This window comes from Cygnus olor, chromosome Z (genome assembly GCF_009769625.2).
Source record: "Cygnus olor isolate bCygOlo1 chromosome Z, bCygOlo1.pri.v2, whole genome shotgun sequence".
Taxonomy (NCBI): Eukaryota; Metazoa; Chordata; class Aves; order Anseriformes; family Anatidae; genus Cygnus; species Cygnus olor.
In genome coordinates, this window is record NC_049198.1 from 43922418 (window position 1) to 43936292 (window position 13875).

The 13875-nt window shown below is 40.1% G+C and overlaps 1 protein-coding gene across 4 annotated transcripts in view; it reads right to left on the reverse strand.

Moving 5' to 3' along the window:
- The window catches only part of PTCH1 (patched 1), a 72411-nt gene that overhangs the window by 18865 nt on the left and 39671 nt on the right, over positions 1-13875 (reverse strand). For all 4 annotated transcript variants that reach the window (XR_005815251.1, XM_040541117.1, XM_040541116.1 and 1 more), the window contains exons 13-16: positions 9271-9389; positions 7507-7906; positions 6717-7026; positions 948-1090 (exon numbers count right to left, since the gene is read on the reverse strand). Coding sequence is in view for 3 of the 4 variants with exons in the window: in XM_040541117.1 (XP_040397051.1) it covers positions 948-1090; positions 6717-7026; positions 7507-7906; positions 9271-9389 (972 nt within the window). In the remaining variant the exon portion in view is untranslated. The remainder of the gene's footprint in view (positions 1-947; positions 1091-6716; positions 7027-7506; positions 7907-9270; positions 9390-13875) is intronic.

Consider the following 13875-nt stretch of genomic DNA (forward strand, 5'->3'; position numbering starts at 1 on the left):
CTGCATGTTGCTATACAGCCGTGTGTTTTACACACCATAGTAACTTTGAACAATGTACTCTGTAAATCTTTCACCTTTAATGCCAGCAAAAGAGAGAAAGACAATAAGCAGATCTGCCAAGAAGCTCATTAGAAAGACTGTTTTTCTGCCTAAAAGCACAGTGAGTCAATAGGGATTCTAGGACAGGAGAAGCTAAATTATTGCAGATTTTTTTCTTTGAGGTTTTAAGTACAATTTTAGCTAAAGGAGTCAAACCTAATGTGTTTCCACCTACCAATGGCTACAGCAGTCATATCCTGTGATAACCTTATGAAAGCATGTCAGACGTATTCTATTTAGGCAGCTCAGTCAACTGCCATTGCTGGTTCTACTACAGTATATCTTTTTTTAGTGATGACAGTACAAGAATATGATATTATCATTCATCAACATCCTTCCTTAAAATTCAGGTTTTGAATAAACTGGTAGGAACTAAGCAAATGATTAGAAATGCTAGATGCAAAACCACAGCAAAAGCTGAGCAAAAACTGACCCTGTAAGGAAGCTTGATTCAAACCAGCAGCAATGCCTCTTAATACAACAAGGCTGATGTTGGCTCTATGTCTCACGTAGAACCAGGTTCCATCTATGGATGCAGCAATGCATCCTCCACAACTCCAGTGAGAACAGAGAGTATGTTTCAGACGGGAGCACCATTTAACACAATCCGCCCAGTAATTACCAAGGACAGGCATTCCCAGTCTTGACTTTGAACACTCTGCAACACAGGCCAGACTGTAGCTAATACATAGCTCTAGCAAAGTCGGCAAGGCCATGCAGAATGGTATAACTCAGGTATTTCAGTTCTTAAAGATGAAAAAGGGACTATGACATGCTCTTTCCATCTCTCCCCACCCCTGATGACTTGTGCATTCCTGTATAAACCAGTATGGACTCTGATACAGTACCTGGCTGATGTCAATGGGCTTTGCTCTGTTGCCCGTTTGTACCAAGAGTTTGTAAGCCAGAACAGCATCATCAGATCCATTTTTATAATTGTTGTAAGTGATCTTCCCAGTTTCCCAGTCGCTGTCAAATGCATCCTGAAGTCCTGAAGAGTTAAGAAAGTCAAGAAGAAGACAGAACAAACAGATAAGAAATCAATCAGAAACAAATTCCGGTAGAAAGAAAGAAGAATGACTTTTTTCAATGTAAACTTTGACCCTGTGTAGCTGAAGCAGGAAGCAAATTATCCACCCACACCCTCCCAGATTTGGGTTCCTCACTCACTCACAGTATGGTAAGGTAAAAGTACCACTTCCACGTCCTGTCTTTTGTGCAGAGAAAGGCAGGAAAACAAGAAGGTGTAAGGGAGAAGCCTCAACACTCTTCCCACATTGTGCTGACCAGCAAAAGTGAATTAGCATACCGCAGATGCAATCTGCGCTGGAGTAACCAGCCTACCCTCAATGCATACAGGAGATCTGAGGTAGGATTAGGACTCTCAGGTCAAGTGTCCTTCTCAGAGACTTTCTTGAGTTTGTACAGCCTCAGCACTGCCTGACAGGAATGCTAGATGTGACACAGCAACCTAGCACTCTGCTTGGAGAAATATCTTGGGAAGAATTAAAACTAAAATAAAAAGTGTTTACCCTCATGAACTACAATTCCAGAATCATTACACACAAAATCCATAACTGTATCTCATTTATTGCCCCTTTCACATACACCCTCCTCAAAACAAAGCTAACACAGATGGTGCCAAAACAGAAGGGTCTGGGTTCAGCGCTCATTTAACATCACTGCCTACCTGAGAGTTAAAAACAGAGAGCTATTTAGTCCATTATCTGGAAGAGAAACACTCTCCGTGCTCCCCCCCCCCCCCCCCCCCCCCCACCAAAATGCTGGCCAAGAATATTAGGGCACGGAGGAGGAGGACACACACCACTCTCATTAACTGTTTTGGGCTACTGCAGAGCACCGAGGCAACAGCTCCTACGATATAACCAGAAATTCCACTACAAGGGGAAAAAAAAACACACTCAAACTTCCAACTTCAAACAGCAACTCAGCTGCTCCTCGAGCGCAGCGTGAGTGAACATGATTTTGTCAATTTGTTCCATCTGTTCAACTTGTGTAGCTAATACAAGTCGTGGGATCTGCTGCCAGCACATGTAAAGATCACAGCCAACACCTATTCACTCTCAACTGTTATTTTCCTCTTTGCCACCCTTTAAGGGGGAGGGAACACCTCACGGCACAAATTTGGATCAGATTTAGAACAGGAAGCCGCAGCCCGGTACAAGGAGGCTCTGTGCGAACAGATGACAAACCGCATGTCCAGGGAAGGGAAGGAAAAGGCCAGGGGGTGGTGGTGGTGGTGCTGGAAATCACCAGCCCACCTCACAGCTGCACTGAGGAGCTGTAATGAAAACCATCATTACAGATCTGATAGGTTAGCTACAGCTGTAAGAAGATAAGAGTGCTGGAAGAGAAAACAGGCCTGACTGACACCGCCCCCGGGCCTGAGTACTTGCTCCCGTTGACGAACTCTTCCCCCACTCCCTGAGAAAACTGCCTCCCATGTTGTCCTGCAAAATTGCACCCCCCAAAAAAAGCCAGAAAGTGGGGAACAAAGTCATGCAGAGGGCCTGGCAAATCTGCCGCTGTGCCACCTGGAGGAGGACGGTTCATCACCAGGCTTCCTGACACCACCAAAGGAGCTTCGCAGCCTTCCTTTAAAAAGCACTGCCTACTCGTGCCCTCAGAGTGGGGAAAACACTGTTAAAGATGTGCAGAAATACAAATCCACCCCTCCATAACACAGCTCAACTCTGTGTCAGTCTCTGAGGAAGTGGCTAGGTGAGAGCATTTCTGCTATCATAATCATCACGTAAATGGAGGGACCACCAAAGAACAGCTTGACTTTTAAGTTACAGCAGAAATGGTTTCCTTCAGTAAGAGGAGCACACAAGTTGCTATGCTAGACAACGTTTGGGGTGGAACTTCCAGACTAACGTGCAGCTCCTGTCACAGGGCTACACTGACACACAATACCCAATACACTCATTTGCATGCAACATTACCAATCTGTGGTCACACGGTATGTTAAAAAATGGGCACGTACGTTTTATGTTACTACAGTGGACGGAAATTCAGCTCTTTCACATCTCTCCCTTTCTGCCCCTTCGCTGTTCCTACAAGTTCGATCATCCTTCAAAACCTGTTCCCTGTTATGTCTTTATTACTCAGATGGCTTAACCACCTTGCAGTTTGGGCCATTCTATTACTGACCTTGCTGAAACTGAAAGTCTGTGGAAAGAATATCAAGAAACCACACTCAGTTGTGTCTCATTTCTAGAGAATTTCAAAATTTCAATAAATAAAATTTCCTATAACACCTTGAAAATAATAGCAGAGTCACTGCTTACAAAGCAAATAATACATTTATTATATATTGTTTCCACCGATGATTTAAAAGACCTTTAATCTACTGTAAAGATAACTGAGATTAATGAAATGTTTCTGGTCAGAAAGATAAAAGTAACTTGTTGATGCTGTTCTGCAGAGAAGTTTTAAAAAATAGTAAGGGAATTTTTAAAATGTTATGTATGGGATTTTTTCATGTTAGCAGTGACTTTTGCTTAATACTTCAAAAAAAAGCAAAATCCTCCAAAATTACGTGGGATGCTGGAATGGAGGTGACGAAGCAATTCCTACCTACCCACGTGAACAGCTGGCACCATGTAATGTGAGATAAGATTACTCTTTGCAGAAACAAGCCTAATGTCAAGCCAGGAAATTCAAGCTACCTCATTTACATTCAGTCACTTACAAAAATAATGCTAACATCCCCAGTTTAAATGAACGATTAGTATTAACTCTCTTCTGTTGCATTTTCAATAGCAGAAAATATGTTAATATGACTGGACACCAGGAAGCCAAATACAAGGGAACCTCTGCCAAAAGAAGCGTGTTAGGCTGATGGCACTCAACTGTGCAGAAACTAGAAGTGTATGGCTAAACCAAGGATGCTGTCTTAATAAAAAATGCTTTTGTTCATATGCTGTTGCTTCCCTCCAATCCATTCTGTAATCTGCTGGACAAATGCATACACATAAACGCATGGACAACGCATATACATGGTCAGAAGGCCACCTTGAGCCATTAATCTCTAGTACTGAAGTACTCCAGTGAAGTCAGTACGAATTAGCCATTAAGTTCAAAGTTACCCCTACTTCAATTATCCTGCTCTCTCCAGCATGTAAAAATGCAGCAACAGAACTATTCCCATCTCTTTAAGGATCCTGCTTGGATCCAGCCTAGAACTGCATTCTGTCTGCAAATTCTGTTTTCGCCTTCCCATCCTTTACTCCCTTGGCTTCAGTACCATTTGGTAATGACCATATATCTTTCTGTTAATTAGCGTCTGCACCTTCAGATAATTCCATAACTATAATGGAATTGTTTTACTACAACAGTTTAGTTCCCCCTTTACATTAATGCCCTGTACCCTTCTTTACTGCTTTGTAAATGCATTATCTGTAAAGACAGCCCTGTGTCATTACAAAGCAGCTAACTGTTTTGTCCTAACTATGCCTTCCCCTTCTTGGGGAAGGTAGGGAACAGTGGTAAGGATACAGGCCTAAGTGCTGAGTAGTAATCATAATGATTAATTTGAAATCCGTGAGTGATCAGCAGGCAAAACAATGTGCCTTCAGTCACAGAGCTGGCACGTCCACTTCAACCACCACAAGCCAACACTTCCATCCTGGGAATGCCCCTGACCATTCCCATGTAACATTTTAGCTCTGGGCATCCAGGGTACTAGAACACCCACAGCTCCTCTAGTGTGGGAACAGAAGAGGGCGAGGAGGGAGGGCCCGCAAGCTAATACGGACCAGAAAGGGAAAAGTAACCACGGGCAATAAGAAGAGAACAGGAACACCCCTAAGACTAGTGCAGACTTGGAAAGGTCATTTATGAACATGTACATACAGCACAGAGGAGATGTGTAGGCATTGGGCGGCGGGGCGCACAGACAGTCCTTAGCACTAGGAAGTGATTATGGAAAGGCAACCAAAATGGAAGAGATCCAGGGAGGTAAGCGGAAGGCCTGGGAGAGGAGGCACAGAACAACCCCTGGAGCAACACCAAGTGGGCTAGCCTCCAGCGTTTCGCTGTGAGCAGACAGCAAAGAAGCAGATCCAAGGGCACCTTTTCCTCGTTTTATCATTGGCAGGCTATGCTCAGATTCAGCACTAATACATGAAGATTGTGAACACAATCTTCTCAGATTCCTACCTACTTCATGGGTTCCACAGGGGTGGGACCAGACACATTTTTCCCTAGTGTTTTGGACAACAGAAAAAATAACCGCAAAAGAAATAACATAAACAGATGCATTATGAGAGTTTGGAAAAGCATATAGAAAGATTCTTGCTTACAAAGCTACAAAGTATATTAAGGTTCCAATCCAGAAAGACATATCAGCTGGTCTTGCCTTCTTTCTGCTGGTCTTGCCTTCCCTTGCAGCTCAATATGCTTATGTGAGCAAAATATTTCAAGTAAAACTTACAGTAAGGAGACTGTAATGAACAGATCCAATACATGTAATAAACATCAAAAAACCAACAAAGCTAATAGCTGAGACCCTGCTCTGCTTGATTTTATCAATGCATTGAGCACACAAGAAAATTGGTAATTTTGTTTATTATGCATGTCACTTAGATGCCTCTTCTTTTCTAATATTGCTTGGGATATTTTCAGAAGGAAGAAAATACCCCAAATACTGGCAGCTATGCAAATGTTTTCTAAGATTCATTGGCTACCTTGGTTATCTGTGAACAGTTAAGGTTAAAATTTATATTTTCACTAGATCAGCATAATTTTTTCTTCTCTTGGCAAAAAGCTTCCTGTAGACTCTTCCAACAGAAAGGCAGAGGTAGGACAGGCATATTTCTAAGCAGAACGTGTTCGCTTGCAGCAGAGAACTGTTAAATTTGCTGAGATGTAACTGTACCATTTATTTTAAATACAAAACAGTTATTTGTCTCAACACGTGTAATTATAATATCTTTAACATCTTTAATAAGCTGGCTTCAATTTAATTATCATCATAGTACCTGAAAGGCCATGCCTCCTCTTGTCTCCCCACAACCCTTTACAATTCACCTCAGAAAAAGCAGCACCACAGAAAGAGTGAGGACACTTGACTGGAAATCTAGAATGTGTGGTGCACTCCCAGTCCAATAAAACGCCTAAGCCACACTGAATTTTCTTCATGCCAGCAGTCCCAGCTGAAGCCAACAGGATCACTCATGTGCTGAAAGTTAATCCTGTGCCAAAATACATTGCTGAACTGGGACTTTTCATTTACTGTTCTCAAAACACTCAGCAAACATTTATTTTCCCAAGATACTGGGCTGTATTTAGTCATTAATTAGAAATCAGAACTCCTCACTAGCTGCTTAGAAATTAATGGCATGAGATGGCCTCTCAAGAATATAATCTTTAAAGCTTCAAAACTTTCTTAACAGGGAGTAAACTTAGCCACACAGAACTGAACTGTTGGAGAAACAGCCAGGCATTGTCCAAAATCAGATCAGAACCTAGATATGCCCCTGATGCAAGCAGCCTTTAACTGCGTAGTCATACTGGAAGACAGGAGCATTACTACATTGAATAAGTGGTTGCTACTGAAAAATGAAGAAAGGTTCATGCAATTTTCCTCTTACCTTGCAGCCAGTCTCGAAAGTAGTGCAACCACATTTTGGGAAGCTGCCTATCCTCTTCCAACAAAACGTATGTCACATTGCTGAAACTTTTGTGAAGTTCATAGAGTAAGTGCTGGACATTTGGATAGTCTGCTTTCTGTGTCACAATGTACATGTTGTAGAATGAAAAGTACTTGAACTGTGCGGCAATAAAGTCATATTCCCGTGTCTCCCGTGGTACAATGTCTGTGAGATCTAGTCCATCTCTTACCCGGGTAGTTCCATAAAGGCTGAGCCCAAGTAAACCCAGGAAAAGAAAAATAACCACAATCTGCAAGAAAAAATCGAAATGCATTTGGTGTTAGGTTTTTAAAGAAACTAGCAATTCACAACAGCATGCTGAAGAACCAGGATCAAAATCTGCACCCATCACCATACTTCTAAAGTTTCATTTCTTTTCTTTTCATATACACATACGACAAGGCTAAACTGTGTTTTATTGAAGGGGCTCTATATCACTGACGAAAAACTTACACAGTAACAAAGTTAAAAAGTGGCTTTAGTTTCACAGTTCACAAGCTTATGTTACTGAAAGTCAGCAATACCCTCTCTCTTAACTTAAAAACTATGTCACTACATGGCTATAAAGATAATTTTTTAAAGGTATGAATATAGCTTTAAATTATTATGAATTATTACTCCAAAATAATTCTATTTATTCCTTATATTTATTATTACTGTCAGGATAGTTTTCTTACTAGACAAGGCAGAAGTCCATTTTTGAGAAACAGGTAAATTGTTCTCTGGTTACCTTAGCTTTTGGTTTTAGGAGGAATGGAGCGTAATGTTTCTCTGCAAAAGTTGAGAGTGTCCATTTTGTACAGGGTGGCTCAAGGCAATGCATACTGGAGTCTGAAAATTGGGAAAGCAAATCCCTCGTTGAGCTTGTGCTTTCTGGGCTCTGGCAGCTAAGATTATCTTGAGTCACTGTCACAGGCTGTACAGATATTTCTGAGCGCGGTTCTGCTGTGGTGTAGTACACCTGCGTATGGGGATCATATTCTGTGCGCAACTGCACTGTAGACTGCATTGTAATCTGGGTTTCATGTGCAAAACTGTGACTGCTGTACGGGGGTGGAGGACTGTAGCAAGTATTGTCATTTTCCGCATATGCTTGAGGCTCAATCTGAATCACTCTAGTGACACATGGACTGTAAGAGAAAAGAAAAACATCTGTTCACATCTTTATTTTATTCAGACTAGATTAGATAATCTGCTTCTGGCTGAAACTGCTTTTACTACTATTAGATGGTTTAAGTTAATTAAGTGTCGTGCTTTGACATAGATTTTCTTCTGCACCTCTATGTGCAGACACTTCTTAGACGTGGTTCTAATTGCAGGCCTCAGAGAATATGCGCACGTTTCTTGTGCTCAGCAAAAAAGGAACCAGTATTTGTCTGAAGACATTGACATCAACTCATATAACTCCATTAATTACACATGCTAATCAGGTCAATAGCTAGGTAGTCACACAGTCTGAATGCACAATGCGTGAGTTTGCATCCATGTGCCCATGCTGAGAATTAAGCTATTTAGATCAAAATGTAAACACATGACATACTGAGTTCTTCTGTTTAGAACTATTAAAGTAACTGTTAAATAATATTTGGGCCTTCTGGATAAGATCTCAGACGTTTGGGAGGCAGCTTGAAACCACTTGCCATACACTCACTGAATGTTTTAAAAATGAAGTAAACATATGCAAGGATTAATTTCCAGGAAGGATGGGCTACACGAAGAGACAAAATTACAAAAGTATTTCTTTGAAGCATTCCCTTTATTTTAGTCTATGCAAGAACCTAACATATACCTAGTTTATTTAAAAAAAAAAATAATAATACCAGAGACAAACCTCTTCCTTTAATAAGAAATGACAAATTAACAATGGAAAACACTATCAGGTATTTTTCATCAAGTGAAAAAATCCACCAAAAAATGAAGAATTCAGAATGTTGCTTGCCTATACAAAGCATTAACTGAATTGCCTCTTATCTAAATGGGCCCAAATTCTGATACATTTAGCACAACTGTAGATGGGAGAATAAAGGGAAAGCCTGATTGTCTGCTACTTCTAGCAATTAGGCCTCCAAAATCCAAGTACATTAGGCCATCCAGTGAAAGCATGACTGAATCAGAAACAAAAAGCAAGACTACTCTCTTGTGATCAGTTCCCTGTTCTAACCACTCCTGCAGAAACAAATTTAAGAAAGTGCTTTCTCTCTTTGATATCAAAATGAAAAAGCCAAACCGTGTCTGCTCCAAGGTGAGTGTGAAAAGCAAAGATGACGAAAGGTGACGAGAGAGAGACAGATAGACTTACTTTAACTTTTCCCCTCAGGTAAAAAACATAGTAGCAAACACAATTTAGTCACTAGAAATCAAACCGTGACAATAACGCACAGACCTGCTGCAGTGAACTCCCACTATTGACCACGGAGTTGACTGGCAACAGTGGCATTGACTGGTGACCACAAAAAGGACACACCTCATCTATCAATCTGTCACACATTCTCACCTTGTGAAACAGCAGAATATATCCAGCCTCCTGTCTTCTCGACGATAAAGGTCCATGCTCAGGATAGCAGGAAATATTAGCAGAACCATAGCAAAGTTGAATACCACCACAACTGCTGCCTAGAGATCAATCATAAGAGAAGCAGTGTCGTTACTAAGTCCCATGTAGGGCATCTGCTTCACAAAGCGTAAAACCTCCTTTCGGTTCTCATCTATCCACCCATTTATCATATCAACGTGTCAGATGCTTTCAAGCTTCTCCCTGAGGGAACTGGGAGGTACATTTTCACTTTTTAGTGCCATTGTGGTAGTACTATTGTAGTTAATTAATTTCTTTTAACATTAAGCTTCTTATATTTTAATATGCCTGTGCCTGGAGATGTGGTTGCGCTGTGATTTTTAAAGCAGAAAAACAAAGTTAATAAATCACCACTCCTTGGTATGAGATTGTGCCCTATTCAGAGTCTCACGGTAAAAAAAAAATGGAAGCAAAAGCAAAACTGGAACAAGGATTGAAGTTAAGGGATCTGAAGTAATTTAAACATTAGAATAACGTTAAAGCACATTATTAAATCAGTAATGAAATAAAGGTTTAATCAAATTTTAATGAAACCGCTCTATTTAGTTTAATATTATGCACTTGATGTACTTACTTAAAAGTCTAGCCAGAAAGAGTAACATTTTGGGATTATCTGCTATTATTTTCAAAGAAGAACCAAAATTAATTTAACAACACATAGTAAATCTATGTATTAACATGCTTAACGGAACTTGATTAATGACCAAGGCTACCAAAAGAAGTCTTAAATTGGAACAAGAATACATCCTAAATTGGAAGAATACTTGGTGTAATTTGTAAAGTGAACATTATTTAAGGAAAAAAAATAAACTCCCTGCACACCCACCTTCAAACCATATTCAAACCCTTCCCACACAGAGATTCACAGAGAATCTCCATAAACACACGTGATGCAGCTTCTATTATTATTATTAAGAGCATTTATTTGTAATGCAGAATTGCTGAGAGAACTAGCTCTCAAAAAGGGGAAGCCTGGGCACAGATAGGACTGGAAGACAGTAGTAGTGTAGGAGACACACTGAAAAAAACACGTGTATTCAGTCATCATCAGGTTAAAAAGAAAGAATCCTTATATTTTATCCATTAAAATAAGCAATAGGCATCTCAAAAGCAGCCCAATTTCATGTTGGGGAAACCATACAAACTAGCAGTCAAAAAAAAAAAAGAACTAAAGTTGGGCTACAAGAATGAAGTGGTGAACGTGACATAAACATGCCCTCCTTCTTCCAAAATAAATAAATGTCTGGTTTTGATGTTGAAAAATCAGGCTTCAAAATTGGCAGCTGAATATATGTTCATGTTTTAAAAATTCGTGACCTACGTGTCTCTAAATTATGCAATTTTGATTTTTCCCTTACCTTTGAAAATCAATATATTAACCTACTTAATGATTTTGAGAGTTATGAAGCTGTAAAGTATGATTAAAAGACTAGGTACTATTTTTAGTTTTCTGAGAATGACAGAATCAGTTATGTAAATATTGTCTTGTTACTTCAATCATAAACATATTGTACACCAAAGTGGTGTTTACTGGTGCTTCTTTTTTGCTGTCTCCAGCCAGCTTAAAGTAAAATTTTGGTCCTGCCATGTGTCTGTAGAAATAACTACTAAAACAGAGTTTATCTAGTACTTAAAACCTAATTAGCACTTAACCATCTTAGAGAGAAAAGATCCAATAACTATTTCATGTTTTATAAATATCCACACAGAAAGGTATTTAAGGTCATAGCCAAGACTTTGAGATAAAGCGATTTCCTTTTGATCCTCTCCAGAATAAACTGAATCTGCCAGAAAAAAACAAATAGCTGTTGTTGCAAGCAAGGTGTTTGCTGGACCTGGTTCGTACAAACACTCCCTTTATTTCCTCTAAACCAGAGAAAGTTCAGTCACCCATATTACATGAATAATTAGTTGTGTCTAACAAAGATCTTCTATCAGCTAAATTTTACCGAGATGTTCAAAAACCTCAGCTGAGGCCTGACTCTAGTTCTTACTTCTCCCTGCATGGCTGAAAAACTAACATTAAGTCCTCCAATCCTTCTCTGTAAACTTCTACAAATAGTTCATGCCTTACCAGTTCCCTCTATAGACCCCAACATCTTTGAATCTTAAATGCCACTAAACCCGAGAACTAATACTCAAGTGTATGGCAGGGATGCCATTACAGTCAGTTACATTCACATACATTTTTTAAGGAAGAATCAAAACTATTCCAACTACAAATAGTAAATCTACCTATTAGCATGGTATATCTTCTAGATTTAACTAGATTTTCCAATGTGCCATGCCAGTGTCGACGTACTAACTCTGCAAGTCAATTATTTTTAAAAAACCATCTCTGTTCTAGTTTGTATTTAAGCATATTCCTAGAGCTTAACACCACACTTCTCTCCTTTCTCTCCCCCACCCACCTCACCAGCATTTCAAGGTTGCACCAGTGCTCAGTTTTCACAGTTGAATAAAATAGGTGAAACATTGTTCTTCTACTAATTCTTATTTGTAGGCTCAGCAAAAGTCACCCTATGACCTGGTAAAGTGGAGCATGCCTCCCAGTTCCTGCTGCACATCCCCAGCTCCAGGGGCACCTGGAATAGCACGACACGGAGTAGACCAAGTTAAGACAAGTAGAGAGGGATGGAAGAACCGTTGAGGGTGACCCAGTCTATGAAGGTGAAGCATTAGCTACTACCTCCCCTCCCAGTATCCCAGCATTAGCTACTACCTCCCCTTCCCTGATGGCTGGGAACGGGAAGATATGAAAAATGTGATCGCGGCAACATCATCTACCTGCAACGATTACATTCACTGCAAAAGCACCAACAGAAATCTGTGGTAGCAGAGCTTCCAGAGTATAGGCAATCTGTTAGCAATACCCATGCTGAAAGCATGCTTAGGACTTTTCAGAACAGGGCATCTGCTCTTGCCACTTAATAGAAAAATGATCAAATGCAAGGGGAAAGGGCGTTAGACTTCCTTCTTGAGAAATCAACAAAGGTAAGATTAGTACTAGAAGGGGAAAAAACAGGGCCTACTCATGGGTGGTAAATGAGGGCATTCAATGAAATGAGATCAGAAGGAATTAAAAAAAATATCTATTTATCAGTATAAACATTGGTCATTTTCTGAGAAACCTGCTCTGATTTTGCATCTTTTCATAACGCACAGCCTAAAAATATGATTGCTGCTGCAACTGTTAGCTGAGACAGAAGAATGGCAGTCTGTGCTGGAGGCAGCAAGGGAGAAGGGAGCCAAGCTGGTAGGCTGGGGCCCTGCTGAAGGTATGTGCTGCTATTTGCCATTCCTGGCAGCCCACCCAAGGAGAATGGGTGTGCTGTATAGCCAGAGGTGATGAACAGACGAGGAGGTCTGTCAGGGAAACTTCCACCCCACTGCTGCCTATCTGCAACTCCCTCCTGACAGCGTACAGACTCACTTCCCCCTCCTGCGCCCCCCCTTCTCTTCCCCTTAGGCTTTAATTTTGCTTGTTAAATTCTCATGTCAGGAGCAGGGAAAGCTAAAAGATGTGGGTAAAAGGAGGGGGACAAACAGCTTGAGCAGAGTAAGATAATAGAATGAGCTTAAAAACTTACATTCTTTCTGTCCACAAACCTACCACCAGCACCTGGTAATGCACTTTAACATTTACAAAAAAAAATAAAAAAAAAAAATAAACTTGTCATTCTTACCATGAGGGAAAAAGTTACTGCTAAGACTTAATGGGCAAAGTTCCACTTCTGCTCATTACTAAATCTATACCACTCCTCTGTTGATGGGGAGGAAGTTTGTGGTGTAAGCAAGAAAAGTTATGTGATTTTTTTTATGAAACCATGCCTTCTCTTTTTTCGGGCGGAATTTATTCCACAAAGGTGTCTGAACATTCTGTCTGAGGAAAGAATTCAGACCAGTGGTAGTTACATTCTACCATGCCTCCCTTGTTTACACTTAAAAAAAAAAAAAAAAAAAGTACTATGTTTAAGACATTCCTACAGCAAACTTCAAACACTTTCAGTGGATTTATTTGGTAACCTCTCTTCCACCTAACTCCCAATTTTAAGAGATGACATGTATCTGAAAATTCAGAACCTACTTCTTCACAGTCCTGAGCACTCTCCTACAGGTTATTCTTGGGACTGAATATTTGGGATACATGCAGCTTCTCAGAGCCTAAAACTGCTTAAATAAGGGGCTAATGAGATCAATAAATGAAAAAAATGCAAACATTAAAAAAGCTAAAATAGTCTCTATCCACATAACAGAATTCATTTTTAAAATCTCACTTTCAAAATGACCAATTTCCATTTTTTTCTAACTCAGCAAGAGCTAACCCTAGTGAACCAAACAGCAGCAAACTTGCAGTTCTGTGAAGTAAATGAAAAACTCAGAGGTATCAATGAACTGCTTTAGCTGGCAGAACAGGACAGAAGCTGAGAAAGAACAAAGCATTGATATGTAAAATGTGAGTTTCTAAATAAAAGTTTGACTTGCACATGCAGGAAACCATTTATTCTCCTTCAGCAGCTGGGTTAT